This window comes from Zeus faber (assembly GCF_960531495.2).
Source record: "Zeus faber genome assembly, chromosome: 1".
NCBI classification, from domain to species: domain Eukaryota; kingdom Metazoa; phylum Chordata; class Actinopteri; order Zeiformes; family Zeidae; genus Zeus; species Zeus faber.
In genome coordinates this window covers 55,080,283-55,095,864 of record NC_137193.1, presented here as the reverse complement: position 1 = coordinate 55,095,864, position 15,582 = coordinate 55,080,283, and the positions used below count along the sequence as shown (strand labels likewise).

Below are 15,582 nucleotides of genomic sequence, written 5' to 3'. Positions count from 1 at the left end.
GCGCATGCGCAGAAGCCCCCGAGAAGAAGCCACCCTGTGCGGCAGCAGCATTCCGGTCACGGAGCGGCTGAGCGGGGCGAGATCCAGCACCTTCACCGCTACAAAGCCGAGCTGGTGGGAGGGAAAGAAGAAGAAGAAGAAGAAGAAAAAAAATAAAAATATATCATTCATTCCGAGCCCTCTCGTCATATAAGCAGAAGCTCTCCGACATGTCTGTGACCAGTGACTTTGGGAACCCGTTAAGGAAATTCAAACTGGTCTTTCTGGGGGAGCAGAGCGGTAAGTGACGCGGAATCCTCCCGAGAAGTTGAACCCGTTGCACCTGCTGCTGCTGCTGCTGCGGCGGCGGCGGCGGCGGCGCGACGGGTCCGCAAGTTCAGAGCGTGCGGACAATTGAATCCATGGAACATAAGTTGTTGTTCCCCCCCCTCGCTCTCTCCGTGCATTCTCCGTGTGTTCAAGAGTCTTCCTCCCACGCAGCTATAAAAGGGGCAAACTCCAAAAGGCTGTGCAAAGCATAGTAGGAAGAAAAAACAAATACAAATAATACTAATCTACATTAGAAAAATATTTATGCAATATTTTTTAAACAATCTCTATGTGCAAAATATATATGTAATTGAACCGGAAAAAAAAATGATATATTGAAATAATAGTCTTCATCTAAGAACAAAACAAATATATGATTGTATGTATATAATCCAATATTCGACCACGATCGACTGGCAGCCTACACTTTCCGATAAACATGTTTTGCTTTGAAATTCAATATTGCACAAGTAATGCAATATTGAATGGGGATGCTTCGGGGTTTATTTTGCATAAGCACCAATTCCCTATGGCATTAAAATGCATGATCAAATGTGATGATCTGGTCATTTCATGTCGATATGACGATGAAGTGTGCGCGATGGGAGCCTGATTCTCGATATTGATGATCTCATTGTGTTAGGCAATAAGTTGGAATATGTGTGCGTGCTGAGACACACCCAGGTTGTCAGTGGCGAGGAGAGAACTTGTGTGGCTGCACCCTCTGCACTGCTATTGTTTCACCGGCATTGGCTGATTTAATTCCAGCCTGCCTTTTAATTCCATCAAAAAAAAAAGAAGGAAAAAAAAAAAGATGATGACGATCCCAAAAAAGATCCAAATTGAATGTGTTATGTGACTGTTTTGTGTGACGTCCAACACCAACTCATCTATGATTCATGCCTCCAGCCCAAGCTTTTCTCGCCCCCACCCACAGTCAGTCAATCACAATGTTTTTTTTTTCCTCCCCTTGGGCTTGAATGTGGCATAATTTCTTAAGTTTTCATTGTCACGATAATGCTGGATGAGAGAGAAAATGGTATATACTGTGTGTTAAGTGTAGTCTTGTCTTTAGTAATAATAAAGGTCTATTTATTGTCCTATACTGTACAGCATTCCGGTAAGAAGACTAGGCAATTTAATGAACCATTAGTCAATAGTGACATCCGGTCCTTGGTGTTTCTTATTGCTCATATACCATATTTAGTTTACATTTTTTAACAGTAATGGATATTCCAGTTCAATACTATACTGCAGTACAACAGCTATATGACACCGATGTTGCTGCTACACTTCCCAGGGTTTTGAATGCATCATTACAACATAAGGAGCTAGTGTCCAGATATCATAACTAGGGTTATACCGATACCACATTTTGACTGTTTATACTAATTCAGAGTCCCAAACTTTTATACAGATAACTTTATTGGGATCAATAGAATATTTGACATTTGATCAAATGTTCTCTATGACAGACCCCTAACGTGCTTCTATTTGTCCACGAAGCAGAAAAATAAGTACATTTTCTTCAGTATCTAATGTGTTTGATGTTACCCTGGTATCTTATTGTATTGTACCTGTATTTCTATCCCTAAATGCCGATGCCCTATTTTAGCCTGGTATGTCAGTGATATCCGTGTCTATATTGGGTACGGCACATCACTGATTGTATCAATTACTCTATCAACATGAGCAACGTGGCTGAACATCTTTTATATTTCTTAGTACATTATTAGAAATGCCAAGCCACAGACATTGGACACTGACCATCCACCAAACTGTACTGTACTGTTTATTGAGAATGTCCCATGGTACATGTATATAATATAGCTTGGAGGCGTTCAAAATGAAAGACAATCAAACCTGACATACATAAGTGAGGTTCTGATCTGATGCAATGGGTCACTTCCACGCCTTGAACCACACTGTGCCGATAGTGCTGAGAGCCAGAATAAGGAGCCGGTGACCACATCCATGACTCGTATGAAGGTCTGTGTGAAGGCACAGGTGTTGGCCTTGTTGCTTAAATTACACCTATCAAGTTGTTTTGCAATAACAAAAATACAGAAAGTCAGGATTTTTGTGTTTCAAATATCACTGGAAATAAACTTCCAAGTGTCCCAAGTGTTTTTAGTCATGTGCATATTTAGCTGCACCTCCCACTTTCTGGTCAATCAACCAGGTCTCATTAGGGGCATCTCAGGAAATGTAGGTGTAGGATTTTCAAAGTTATTTAGTCTCTAGAATAGTCGATGATCAGTAGGTTGCATTTAGCTGCTTTTGATATGTAGTTTATTTGTTGTGTTCAACAAATATATGCATTTTTTTTAGGGATGCACCAATTTATCGGCTGTACATTGGTATCAGCCGATATTCGACCTGTTGACTGCCATCGGCCTATCTGCAAATAAGATGACATTCACCGATTGCAGTGGCCGATGTTTATCCAGTATTTTCCACGCATAGACTTTATTTGGACAGGCCACCCAGGTATATTTACGGCTGCCGAAGTATATACGACGACCCATTTCAGCATTTTTTTTTTTTTTTATCCATCCGAGAGAAAGACGCCATCCGCGATCGATTGGAAGACGCAGACATGGCTCTCTGCAGCAACAATGGTATCGGCATTGGCTATCGACCAAATTGTTATTTTAAACATTGGTCATTGGTGTATTGGTCCAGAATTTCACAATCGGTGCACCCCTAGCAGTTTTTAGGGGGATTTGGCAGAAAAAACATCTCAACCAGTCTGCATTGAAGCATAAAACTTATCATTTGGGCTGTGACAGTGAAAGCTGTGCGTTATTTGATGTATTTAACTAAGGCTAAATATCTTGACACTTTGAAAATGATTATGTATTTGTCATACTTCTGCAATGATTCAGACGAACTTGTCATGCCAACATTTCCTGTAGACTTAGCCAATTCCAAAATTACACAGCAATGAGTGTAATAGCAGTTATACAGGGCCAAGATGCTCTGATTCGACTGCTCGCACCATCTTTGGTGGTGCTCAGGTGAAATGGTGAGGTGCTGAGCTAGTTAGCCACTGGAGACCGCGTTGGATAATAAAAGCTGGACGAGGGGGTCCCGGGCCGTCTGGGGGAGATAAGTCCACAGCAGAGAGTATGTTATCGCGCAGAGTACAGCCCATTACCGGGGGGACTTTATTTTTCATCCTGTCCTCATCTAGACGGTGGCAGCTCCAGTCTCCAGTATTTGATTGGGTCCTCTCTGATGAAACCGCAGCTCGCTGACATGTCAGCCGTAATTGCAGCCGGTGCCCAGGCAGGCGTGAATGCCATCAGGTCTGTTGCTATCATTTATTAATGCACACGGCTTGACTCAAGTATGTCAGAATCAGGGGCGTGAGCTGTGATGCTGTAGGAAAAAAAAACAAAAAAGCACTCGCTCACAATTTGTTTTGCTGAAGGATTCCTTTGTTGGCTGCAGACTCCTCATTGGTTATAATAGGAATTGTGGAGGCAGATAATCTACTTAGCAGATGGTTTATGTCTGTAATTAGCCTCTATTTACTTCAATGCATTTTAGACAAAGGCATTCCTGGAAATGCAACTTCTGTGCCATGCTTGCATTAAAATGAAACTTTTCCTGTTAAATGAGCCGCCATCAAGTCTCGTCCGGATGCGTCTCTGTCCATTCTCTACTTTGCCCGTACATGCGAGTGCTGTGAAAGATCTTAGAGACAAAGCTCAGAGCTCGACGTGGCTGCTTCCATGTCTGTGTGCAAGTGTAATCATAAACCATGTTTTGATAACTTCAGGACGCAAAGCAATCAACATTGATTAGAGTGGTCAGGTCACTAACGGTTTGCATTTTCTCCTTCGTGTCCTCGGCGTAGGGTGAAGCTTTAGCGTGGTCTTTTATGCACGCCAATTGTTTGTAGCTAATCCCCCCGACTTCATGCTTGATTTCACCTTAGATAAAAAGATGGGAATACATTTTGTAGATGCATCGACATGTCTGCCACGACAAAATCCTGCCCACTGAATGTAAATGCCCCCTTCCGTTTCTCATTGTGCACAGCCACTGCAGAAGCACAACGTAGCCCATGCTTCAAAATACTGCTGAATCACCGTACCCATGTAGTACAAAGCAGGTTTCAGTTGGTAGTTCAATGCATCACTCAGTGTGTCTCCTGGCAACAGCTCTCATAGCAAATAGGAAACAGAAAATCTGTGTCACGTTAGGATTCCGAGTAACAGAGACTAGACAAGGTGATCGCCCTGAGAAAGCTAAGAACACACTTCAGAGGTGTTTCACTTCCTCTTGAGACAGGAGCAGATCAGGATGATAGCATTTGGTCCAGTCCATCCAGGACAGTCCAGGCTGAGTGACAGTGCTAGGGATGTCAAAGGATAAAGAACAGAAACAGTTCCTTCTTTGACCGGTGACAAACCACCGGGATGCTCCCCAGTCCACCAGAGGCAGGTGTAATGTCATACAGTAGGTTTTAAAGTACAGGACTGGAGAAAGCTGTGCTTTTCAGTTATGTATCATGGAATGAAAATACCCCTTGTTCAGTTGTTTTTGGGCCACATATATATATATATCGGCTGCTTTTGCCCAAAGTTAGTATAGACGTGCCAGGCTAAATCACATTAATACTGTGTCAATAATCGTATGAAGAAGTTATGATGTTTTCGTTTTTAACGGTCCATTTTAACTGTGTCTTTGTTTTTCAGTCCGTGTGAGACATGCTGACTCCCATCATCACAGCAACATCATTGTCAGTATCTGCTTATTTTGTTCGGCAAGATGTGTGATCTTGGTCGTTGTTGGCAAACGTGGTGGTCAATGCATCTCAGAAGCAGCTTTCACACACAGTCTAGTCTCTGCTGTTTATAGGGAACCAGAAACCATCCAGTGGGCGGCAGCTCTGTGGGCGATCACACCTTGTTACTGAGAGAAGCCAGAGGTGAATGGCCAGGCGCATTCAGGTTAACAGAAAGGCCACAAATGCTCCAACAACAGCTGTTTCCAAGAGTGGTGTCCAGAATGTGCATGGGTCCCTGAACACACAACTAGGGATGGACATTTTCATTGCTTTACTAACAAGACTAACAAGAATTTCAGTTGATCAGACGACTAGTCGCGACGTCATCACCCAACCCCCAACATAGACCATGAACGGCACATAAAAACAGTTACCAGTACATAAATAATGTAACTACAGGTGCTATTTAAAATTATTGTTTTATTTTTCCAAATAGGCAAAGTGCTACAGTGACCAAACAAATACAACTCTTAACAGAGATGACAAAATGAAATTGGTGAAAATTGCAAATGACTCCTCATCACACTAGTAGAACCGTGGTAAGACAGCTTATTCCCACACAACGAGCACTCTACTTTTTTCTCAAATTGTGTAAAAGAACGCCACTTAACACTGTCTTGCCACCATCGTTCTCTCCTCCAAGCAGGATCTTCTGTGTGCTACACTTATTAGAGTCCGGGTGGAGTTTCTCTTGCCACACCCATGAAAAGTTTCTCAGAAGTCGACGTCACTGCCCGAGTCGACTAATCGATTAGTCGACTAATCATGCCCATCCCTACACACAACACATTGATCTTTGAGGCAGATTGGTGACAGCGTAGGGGTCGACCGATTATCGGCCAGGCCAATAATTGGATCCGATATTCATCATTTTTCTAATCCTCCTCCATTTTGTCTGATATGATTGCTTACAAAATAAATACAATTTCAAAATGCGCTCCTCTGGCTCTGATGCTGCTGCTGCTGCTCTGACAAGAAAACGAGCTCGGTGTCTTAAAATAATTCCACAGGGTACCACGTGGCTACTCTTTAAGGTACGTTGTGCTGTGTTGCTGCTACTTTATGAAATGAATGCGCTGTGGATACAGCTGCAGCTAGTGGAGGGGCTGTATGTGCAGCTGTCCTATCACCTGAGTATGATCAGATCACCTGACAAAAAAACTGACAAACACTGTTTTTAAACGGTAAAATGTACCTGTTTTGGGGATCTATTTTGTTTATTATTTTTTTATTTTTCAAATTTCAGTTCGGTTTGCAAGAAATGGAGCTAGGAGCCCACTGCATTTTATTTTTCAACATTTAAAGTTGAAATGTTCTGTTTTCTACTATTAAATTCAACATATGTTTAAAGGTTTGTAAAGGAAGTTTTGTGTTGGAGTTTGTGTTGCTGTAAATTTTGAATGCAAATGTATATCAGCCACAAATATCAGGTATCAGACTCCTTGATTACTAATAATCGTTATCGGCACTGGCCCTGAAAAAACCATATCGGTCGACACCTACTACAGCAGGAGAAGACCACGCTGGGCTCCACTCCTTACTCCTAAGAATAAAGATAAGGCTTCAGTCGGAAAGTGATCACCAAAATGGAGATTGGAATAACATAACCTGATCTGATGAATCTCCATTTTCTCTTTTGACATGCAGATGGTCGGGTCAGAATGTGGTGTATGGATTAATGCATGGTAAGGCTGGTTGTAGTGGTGCTATGGTATAGGTAACATTTTCTTGGTACAAAAACATCTCTATCAGTTGTGTGTCATTTGAATTGCACAGCATCTAGAAATGCACTGTTGCAATGTGCATCCCTTTATGGCCACAGTCTACCCTTTTTTCAAATGCATACTGTACATACATCCATCAGGATAATGCTCCACGTCACAAAGCTCACATCATCTTCAATTAACTAGATTTACTGGACCACGAGTTGGACAGCCGTCAGATTTCAACCCATTAGACCACTTTGAGGATATGGTGGATCATGAGGTTGTAACATGAACGTGTGGTCGGAAAATCTACGGGGAATGCGTAATGCTATTGAGTCAGCCTGGGCCAAATGTGATCTCAAATGAATAGTCTTCCTCGCTGTACTGTTCAGTAAAAGCATTGGATTCGATCTAGACTCAGATTTAGCACAGACCGTGGAAAGGTGGTTTTGGTTCATCCCTGATCCATTTTCAAACGCCTGGAACTGATTTGGGGTGTGTGGCATGATGAGAGGTCTGAAGTCACCATAAATATGAACTCCTCACCTTGTAGGATTTACTCCGTTGGAGGGATTGGAGATATGGTGCCAATGTTCCTCCCAAGCCAGTTAAAGCCAGGGCCCGTTAATTCTGCTGCTTTAATATTGAGTAATCTAGCTGCATCTGAAGATAACTGTGAGTCTGTTTTATTTCACATCTCATTGCCCTTCCCTGCGAGTGCTCTTCTTTCCTGATGGATTGGGGGAAACAGCTCCCTGACAGCTTTGATCTGCTATTGATCGACTCAGCTGCCTATTAATGGGGCGTAATTGATCATATGGCATCCGGCATCGGTCCCTCCAACTAGCCATCCCAGCCCCTCTGTACATTGAGTCCTTGAGTCTCTACATGACACTCTGTATTTGAATAACAAATGTACGGGTGGCTGTTTTACTATGACAACCCCTCAAATGCATAATGGTGTTTTTGCCAATCCTACGGTATATGCTCAGACATGTAGTGTGTTATTACACCTGCCAACCTGCATGCATTTTGTGTTCCAACCACGGAATTCTTGGTCAAAATACCCAGGTGCGAAATGCCAGCTGAAACAACGCAAAAAAAGAAAAATTCGTAGCAGTTCCGTCTACCACACACCACCCAAGTGGCGTTTCCAGGCCTCTCTGGCACAGAGACACAGATGAAAATGCATTGTAGACATCAGTTTATTGTAGAGAGGAGGCGAGGTGGAATTAGCCAGGAGCAGATGGAACATGTCACGACAGGGCTCCTATCCTGAGTGTGGGTGAGGATGGGGGTTTTAACCTGTTGCTTGTTAGCCCAACCAACGAGCATCAGGTGTGGCTGCTCAAACCCCCCCCATCCGCACACCACTATATATATATATATATATATATATATATATATATATATATATATATATATAATTGTCATTTAATTAATAGAAAGAATCAATCAATACAAAACTGTACATTTATTGGGTATTTAAATTACATTCCGCGGATTGGACTAGATGCTACAACCTGTAGTTCTGTATCCTTCCCCTTCCTCACATATCCACTGATACGCAGTGCAGCGGTACTTTATTATCCATGAGGCGTAACACTGCATTTTGAGGTAAAATGGGAAATAATAATCAAGTACTAAAATGTGACCGTAACATTAACATATAAAATGTGAGATGCACCCATCCTCCGGTGAGAGGAATCGGCCGGTTTTCAGCTTGATCGGCCATGGCCGGTGACCGGCCGATCAGTGTCAGATATATTTTCCGAGCCTGTGCCAGTCAAATTTACACGCTCGATCCACTGCTCATATACGCGTACTCGTAAAAATGCCCTGATACTCAAACCCAATACCAAAGTAATGTAACGTAGTTAAGTAATTGACACTCAAAGAGAGAGCGAAAGGAAGAAAATGTCGGCTGTTTGGAGGTACTTCAAGGTAAACAAAGAAGATTAGATCTATTATTTATCAGTCACTCAGTAAAACAAGTCGTTCCATTTGATTCAGGTGTTAGTTGGAAGTCCTCCCTCCCTCACCATGCTTAATGCATGTTTTTTGTTTGAAGTTTGAACTGGACAGTTGGCTCAGTTATATGTTGTGACCTACTAAAACTCAGTGAGTTTTACTGGTTGCATTATGTTGAAATTTGGTGACGGTCCCATATTCTTTTTTTATTGGAACGCAGTGACCGTTCCATGTTTTATTTTATTTTATTGGAACTCAGTAACCGTTCCATGCTCTGTTATTGTTCCATAGTGAATAACGAACAATAATAAACACACAGTGTCCAAATCATCAATCTCAGTGCAGTGGTAGCCAGTATGTGCAGCTGTCTTATCATGTGAGCATGATCAGATCGCATGATTTATTTGTCATTGATGTACAGCAGATATACCGGCATTGGCCGAAATCGGAATGGGCAGGTCAGAAAATTGGAATCGGCCAAGATTATTACCCTCGATGCATCTCTAGTTGGTAAACATGTTCGATAACTTAATGAGATGATGCATTTCAAGGGATGTACAGTATCCTAATAAGATAAATTAGTATATATAGTTAGTGGTAGTAGCTTGCATACGATGTGATGAGCCTTGTTACGAGATGGCTACGGTGTGAATAACCGATGGAGTAACTTATCCGCAGTAACTCAAAGCCACAAAGACTTACTTTTATACGGTTGTAGTACTCAGAATATTTTCCCAAGGTTGGAATAGCTTTACCAATTAAAAAAAAAAAAGAGGAAGAATATGCCAGTCTGGTCAATTTTGTTGAGTACTGGTTTCTTAATAATAAAACTAGTTCTCTGACTTCAGAGGGTGAATTCAAGCTTTAGCTTTGTAGGAACTGGTGTATAAGAGAGGAATACTAAGTGACGGGGCTCTATACTTAATGCTGCACAGCTGAGTTGGTGTGTTCCCAGAGGCCCATGGGAAAGAACAACACTTATATACTTATGGCCAAAAGGAAAACAAGATTGCAAATCAGTCTCCTGTCCACCTGCTCATTTCTGTGGATAATCTGGCTTGTTTCTCTTGTATTATAATATGAAGATTTTGACAACAATATGTGGCAAGAGCCTTTACAAAGAGCAAGGGCCAAAGATGCTTCTTCATGATAAATGGCTGAGGGAAATGAGCAAGAATTAAGCAACAATCTCATCCGGCATTTGTTTAAATGTGGTGGCAATTTTTTTTATTTTGCAATTGTATGGTTGTACCAGAATCTGAATTTTGTCAGTCGAATTGGATTCAGCTGTTCAGTGGGAATATTAGACTATTCAGCGGGGGGTCGGGGGGCACGAGCAATTGCTCGAGCCTAGGTTTGGGTTACGTTAACTGTATTGGAGAAATTAAGAAAATCGATTTTCTATTTATCTAGGCTATATAACCCTGTGGTGTGAGGATGTTGTGGTTTGAGAAGCCACACCTGACCTGGATCTAGGAAAATGGGGACCCAGGATCAGGGTGGCTGCATACCTGTTGCTCGTTGGTTGGTCTCATGGGCAGCAGGTAAAACCCCCATCCCCACACTCACTCAGGAGAGAGGATCCCTGTCATGACCTGTGTCCATCTGCTCCGGGGCTTATCAAGCCCCCTCTCCTGATTGTGTGTGGTGATGGGGGTTTTACCTGCTACCCATTAGACCAACCAACGAGCAACAGGTATGCAGCCACTCTGATCCTGGGTCCCCAATTACCTAGATCCAGGTCAGGTGTGGCTGCTCAAACCACACCATCCCCACGCCACAAACCCGTTTCTAACTTGCAATAATATTAAGATATTAGTCTAAGAAGCATTTTTCGCCATTATCCATCACCGGAGATATGGAGATATGCACGAGGGGGACGGGCCCGGCTTCCTCTGCCTGCCTCTCACACACGCACGTGAGACCCTGCTCTGAAGGAGTGACACCGGCACGGCCAGCACAGATTGCCCCCTGATCACCCCCTCTCCATGCGTAATGAGCAGAAAATAAAGCAGTTAATTCTGCTCTTCATTTGTATTAGTTTTTCTCTTATAAAAAAAGCAAAAAAAAAAGCAATAAGAGTACCGCCAAAGTACCGGATCAATAAGCAGTATTGGTAATAGTAGTAGTACCGTTAAATCATCCCTTCTCGTGCCTCCGTGCCCCATCCCCACAATGTTTTTAGTTGTTTTACTTGGAGGAACGGGGCGCGGCGTTGGGGGTGAACAGAGAGCTGTGTTCATATCTGTGTTTGGACGCAAACGATTCACACACACACACACACACACACACACAAACACACACACACACAAGCTTCTATCTGTTTTATCCAGTTATTATAATGCACACCGACTGACAAAAAAAACTTGAATCTCAGTCGACTGAAGGGTTTCAGACTGAGGATTCAATATTCAAAAAGGCGGCTATAGCTTCATAATAAATGTCTGGTTATGGCACACGGACACACAGAAGAGAAGTGGAGAGAAACCATTAAGTTCATATGAGAAGACAGACAGAGAGAGAGAGAGACTGAGAAAGAGGAACAGAGAGCCAGCCTGCATCCCATTTAAACGGAATCCCAGTTGCCCGGACAGCTGAGCGGATCTGTGAATAAAGTCCCTGCTGTGGGTGAAGGCTGTCATTTAGCCAGCGTGAGCCGAGCCACTCCACAGAGTTCAGCAGGTCTCCATGAGTATTTACTCTTTCTCCACAAAGCCAGGTGAGCCCTCATCAAGGGGCTGCTGGAGCCTGTATTCCGCCGGCTGTGGTCTTGTACATGCAAGCAAACGTACGGCCCAACCTCCTCTTCAAAGTCGACAAGTTAACCGAGACAGAAGTACGTCTGGCCCCACCAAGTGCAATTTTTATCAGACAATAGTGTGTTTTGCTGTTTATATTCTTAATACAACATATTCACCCCTGTATTAAAGGAGCAAGTATTGAGAAGTGTAGACAAGGAGAGTTCTGTGTTGGCAAAGAGCCACATTTCGAAAAGCCATTGAGAAGACCAAATGACAGCATTAAAAGACGCCTGCGAAGCAATCTCCCTCAGTCTGGGAGGGACTACGAGGAATCACCAACTACTGAACCCGTTCTCCTTACTTCACAGCTTAGCACTTTGCATTGGATTCTGACTTAATACCCCAAACCTACCAACTCAGAAAATACATACTGTATATACTATCCCAAGAGATGACTTTGTTTATGGTTCGATCACATGAAAATGTAATACTTTTTTAATACAATTTCTACATATGGACTTCGATGTGCACCTGAAAATGTATCAAAAACATTAATTTGGATTGGATTGAAGTGGTAGAGACAGTGATTTACCCTGGTCCAGTTGTTGATATAATACAGCAAAAACTATTTATTTCCACTGATTCTGCCATGAAACTTCAAGAACAGCACCATCCACATTTTGAACCCAGGTTATCACAGTAGTTGTACTTGATTGGCTCAAATTAGAACCACACAGCATAACTATCTTTCCAAACCATGGGAGTTTGGTTGCATTTAAAGTTACTTAGGTGTCGAAGTACTTATACTGGCACGTGGAAGGTTCTATTTGTGGATGTGACGTTTAAATTATGTAGTTGTTTTTTTTGCCTACTCTGTTTAAATTTGGAAGTGAAAATGATGCTAATTACATCTTTAGTGCAACATATGAATATCTGGGATTGATTTGCACGGGCACCAGGCTGGCTATCTGCAGATATTGACAGACCTCTGACACCAATTAAATTCTAGAATGATTTGGCAGATTCCATGACATGGGTTGAAGCCATCACTAATAATTTCTCATTTAAGCCAAAGCAATTTTTTTTTTTACAAATGAAACATTTGTGCATGAATAAGTGTTATTCATATATAAATCCGGTGAATATTGATATTACTATTTTATATTACTATTAATATTGTTACTACTATATTATTATTATTATTATTATTATTATTATTATTATTATTATTATTATTATATGTTTATCATAGTTTAATATTAGAAAACAAAAACATACACACATTATTTAGTGATTTGAAAGCTATTTAGAATGAATAACATATTGTGCAAAAACATTCCCCACCCCATATGGCCATCCATTTATCTAAACTAATATTTGTGCAATCAATCAGCAGAAAAAAATAGATTACTGGACCTGAACAAAAGTATAGTAAAGGGCTTCTTTAATTTGTTAATTAAATCCTGTAGAAAGGGAAGCAGTGACCTATGTGAACCTCATTCTATGCCAATAGTTTGCCTGCCCCAACACTTATTTAATTAGAATTTATTGGATAATCCATTTTCAGTCTAAATGTTATGGCGGTGACTCTGGAGTTTTTAGCTTCTCATATTGTGTGTGGCTGAGTTTGCATCACCCCGGGTACATTCCTGAATTATTTTCCCAAGTGCCCAGTTACACTCATGAGAGAAGGCTAGAACAAATCTAAGCAGACGTTTTAGTGTCATGGGCTTTGGTAAATTACTAGATATAAAAGGGTTATGTTCGGGTTAAAAGGCTTAAAGCTTCTAACTAGAACTCTGAAGTGGACCTGGCAACATGGAAAGGTTGCATATAGGTAAAAAAAAGAAGCTAGAACGTTGGCCATAGGTTCCAACAGTATTAGAAGTAAATGTTGGCAATATAGCATCTTCTATTAGATACTTTAGATGCAATTTTGTGGTAAGTTTTATTCAATTTAATTATTCTAATAAATAGTTGCATAGAGAAATGATATTGCCGAGGTGTTAGAGTGAATATCTTTGTCTCTGTAGTTCTAATCACTCATTTCAGTATAAACTGACCAATGGTAATTATTGCAGACACCTCGTGAAGTACATTGATAATCTGCTGGCTTGTTGCTCCTACATTTACCTCTGTATAGGTTTTTTTCCACTAATGCTGATCAATATCTGTGTCTAGGATTGAGAGTTTTGCTGTTTATTCTTTAAATTGAAGCAGACTATTGCCCAATTAGCCTGAGTCTGTGAGTGTTACGGTGGTAATAATTATCTTGCATCTTCAAGCTGCATTTACTGTCAAGATCAAGACCATTCATGATCTCCTGAACAGGGTGGGCGTGGGCATGCAGGTTTTTATTTCTGCAGCTTCCAACAGCCTTGTAAGAGCGAAATCTAATTTAAACATTAAAGCGTCAAGCTGGCCTTTTCTCAAGCCCTCTGCCCTCAAATGACAGACATATAACTTCTGTCTCCGCTCCCAAGGCAATCGCTGTAGCCGCGAGTCGCATATATCAAACCTGGTGTCACACCTCGGTGTACAGTACGTGTCAGTGTGTACAGTCTGTATATGTGTGTTGCCTTTGTGAGTGGCAAAATGCCTCATTAGACTGCATAAGAGCTGAAGAAATGGCGTTTAAGTGTTTTGGTTTTTTTTGTTTTGTTTTTTTTGTGCGGGGGAGACTCAGCCTTTGTTGAAATTGAAAGCATGGCTCATCCATTATTCAGAGATCTTGGTAAAAGAATGTGCCCTGAAAAGAGTTCATCTTGCACTGCCTCCACAGGTATAACTCATGTCACACACGTCATGCCGTTTCCTCTTCACTACTTCATCAAATTGATTGTCGTCACACGTTTGATCGAATAATGTGCAGATACTGTATTTTCATTGTTCTTCAATATTGATAATATTGATTATTTTTCTGATATTTATGAAGTGAATCAATCAATCAGCTAAAAAAAACAATTAAAAAAAAAAAAGTATGTATTCAATTCATCGAAAACTAAAAGTACTTTAATTCCTTAATTTAACCACCAAAAATAGCCTGGGTTGAAAAAATGTGCACGTTAGTCACAATAACCTGTAGTGACTGTTTTTTTAGATTTCTCTGTTTTTTTACTGGAGAAGTTATCATATAGGTTGATCATATATCGTCATTTTGTGATGAGAGGGCCTACAGAAATCCCCTTGGAAGACGGAAGAGATTAACCTCCGAGAATAACCTTTTATACGTACTGTAAATGTACCCGGCGAAATAATACCGGTTCTGATTCTGAACCTGATGCGAGATGCCAATTTCAAATGCATGGCCACCGTTCACAAGAACAGCAGTTTTGTTTTTGTTTCCGAGCACTTAAAATGCCCTTGAAATGCTTTCAGAAAGGCCACACCCATAGCTACGTTTCTCTGTGAAAGACAACAAAGCTTTTCAGTCATTTGGCATTGCCCTCCTGTAGTCAGGAAGGTCTCAAACTCAAAAACGGCATTTTGTTTTAGGTTTGGCTTCCCTGCAGGTTGAAGTATCCACTACTGCATTGCTTGTAATGGTATTTGGGAGTTTGCCTGGAATGCACATGGCTGTTTTTGGTCCAGATCCATTGAGAGTGGTAATCATAAATAATGTGTCAACGGATACCACATAAATACGTGCACTGACACCCCAGAAAAAAATGAAGTAAGGGGGGCTGGGGTGGTGGTCCAGGTGTTATATACCTTTTATTAGACAATCATTGTTGTTGTCCATATGCACATGACTTTACAGTTTCAGTTTAGTGGAGTCAGGCAATAGTCTATGTGAGTACTTCTGTCCCCAGTTTCCTCATCAGTTACTTATACAGTAAAGTAACATATTGAGCCAGACTCTTAAGGAGATTGAAATAGGCTCCCTTAAAGGTTTTTTTATATAAAGCACTGCTCCATCCCCTATTTTCTCAGATGCTGCACTAAAACGCTTTCTGATGATCCCCTGTGGCTTTGGCAGAAAGATATCTTTCTCTAAACTTCACCTAAATCAAACCTACCCGAGAAGCACAGTGTCTCGGAAGAGAGAAGTAGC

General features: G+C 41.3%; 1 protein-coding gene across 1 annotated transcript in view; it reads left to right on the top strand.

Annotated features, from left to right (window-relative positions):
- The first annotated feature begins 30 nt into the window (after positions 1 to 30).
- The window catches only part of rab6ba (RAB6B, member RAS oncogene family a), a 55,146-nt gene continuing 39,594 nt past the window's right edge, over positions 31 to 15,582 (top strand). Inside the window, exon 1 of the mRNA XM_080016571.1 lies at positions 31 to 279. Within this exon, the coding sequence (XP_079872697.1) occupies positions 210 to 279 (70 nt within the window). The 5' untranslated portion in view covers positions 31 to 209. The remainder of the gene's footprint in view (positions 280 to 15,582) is intronic.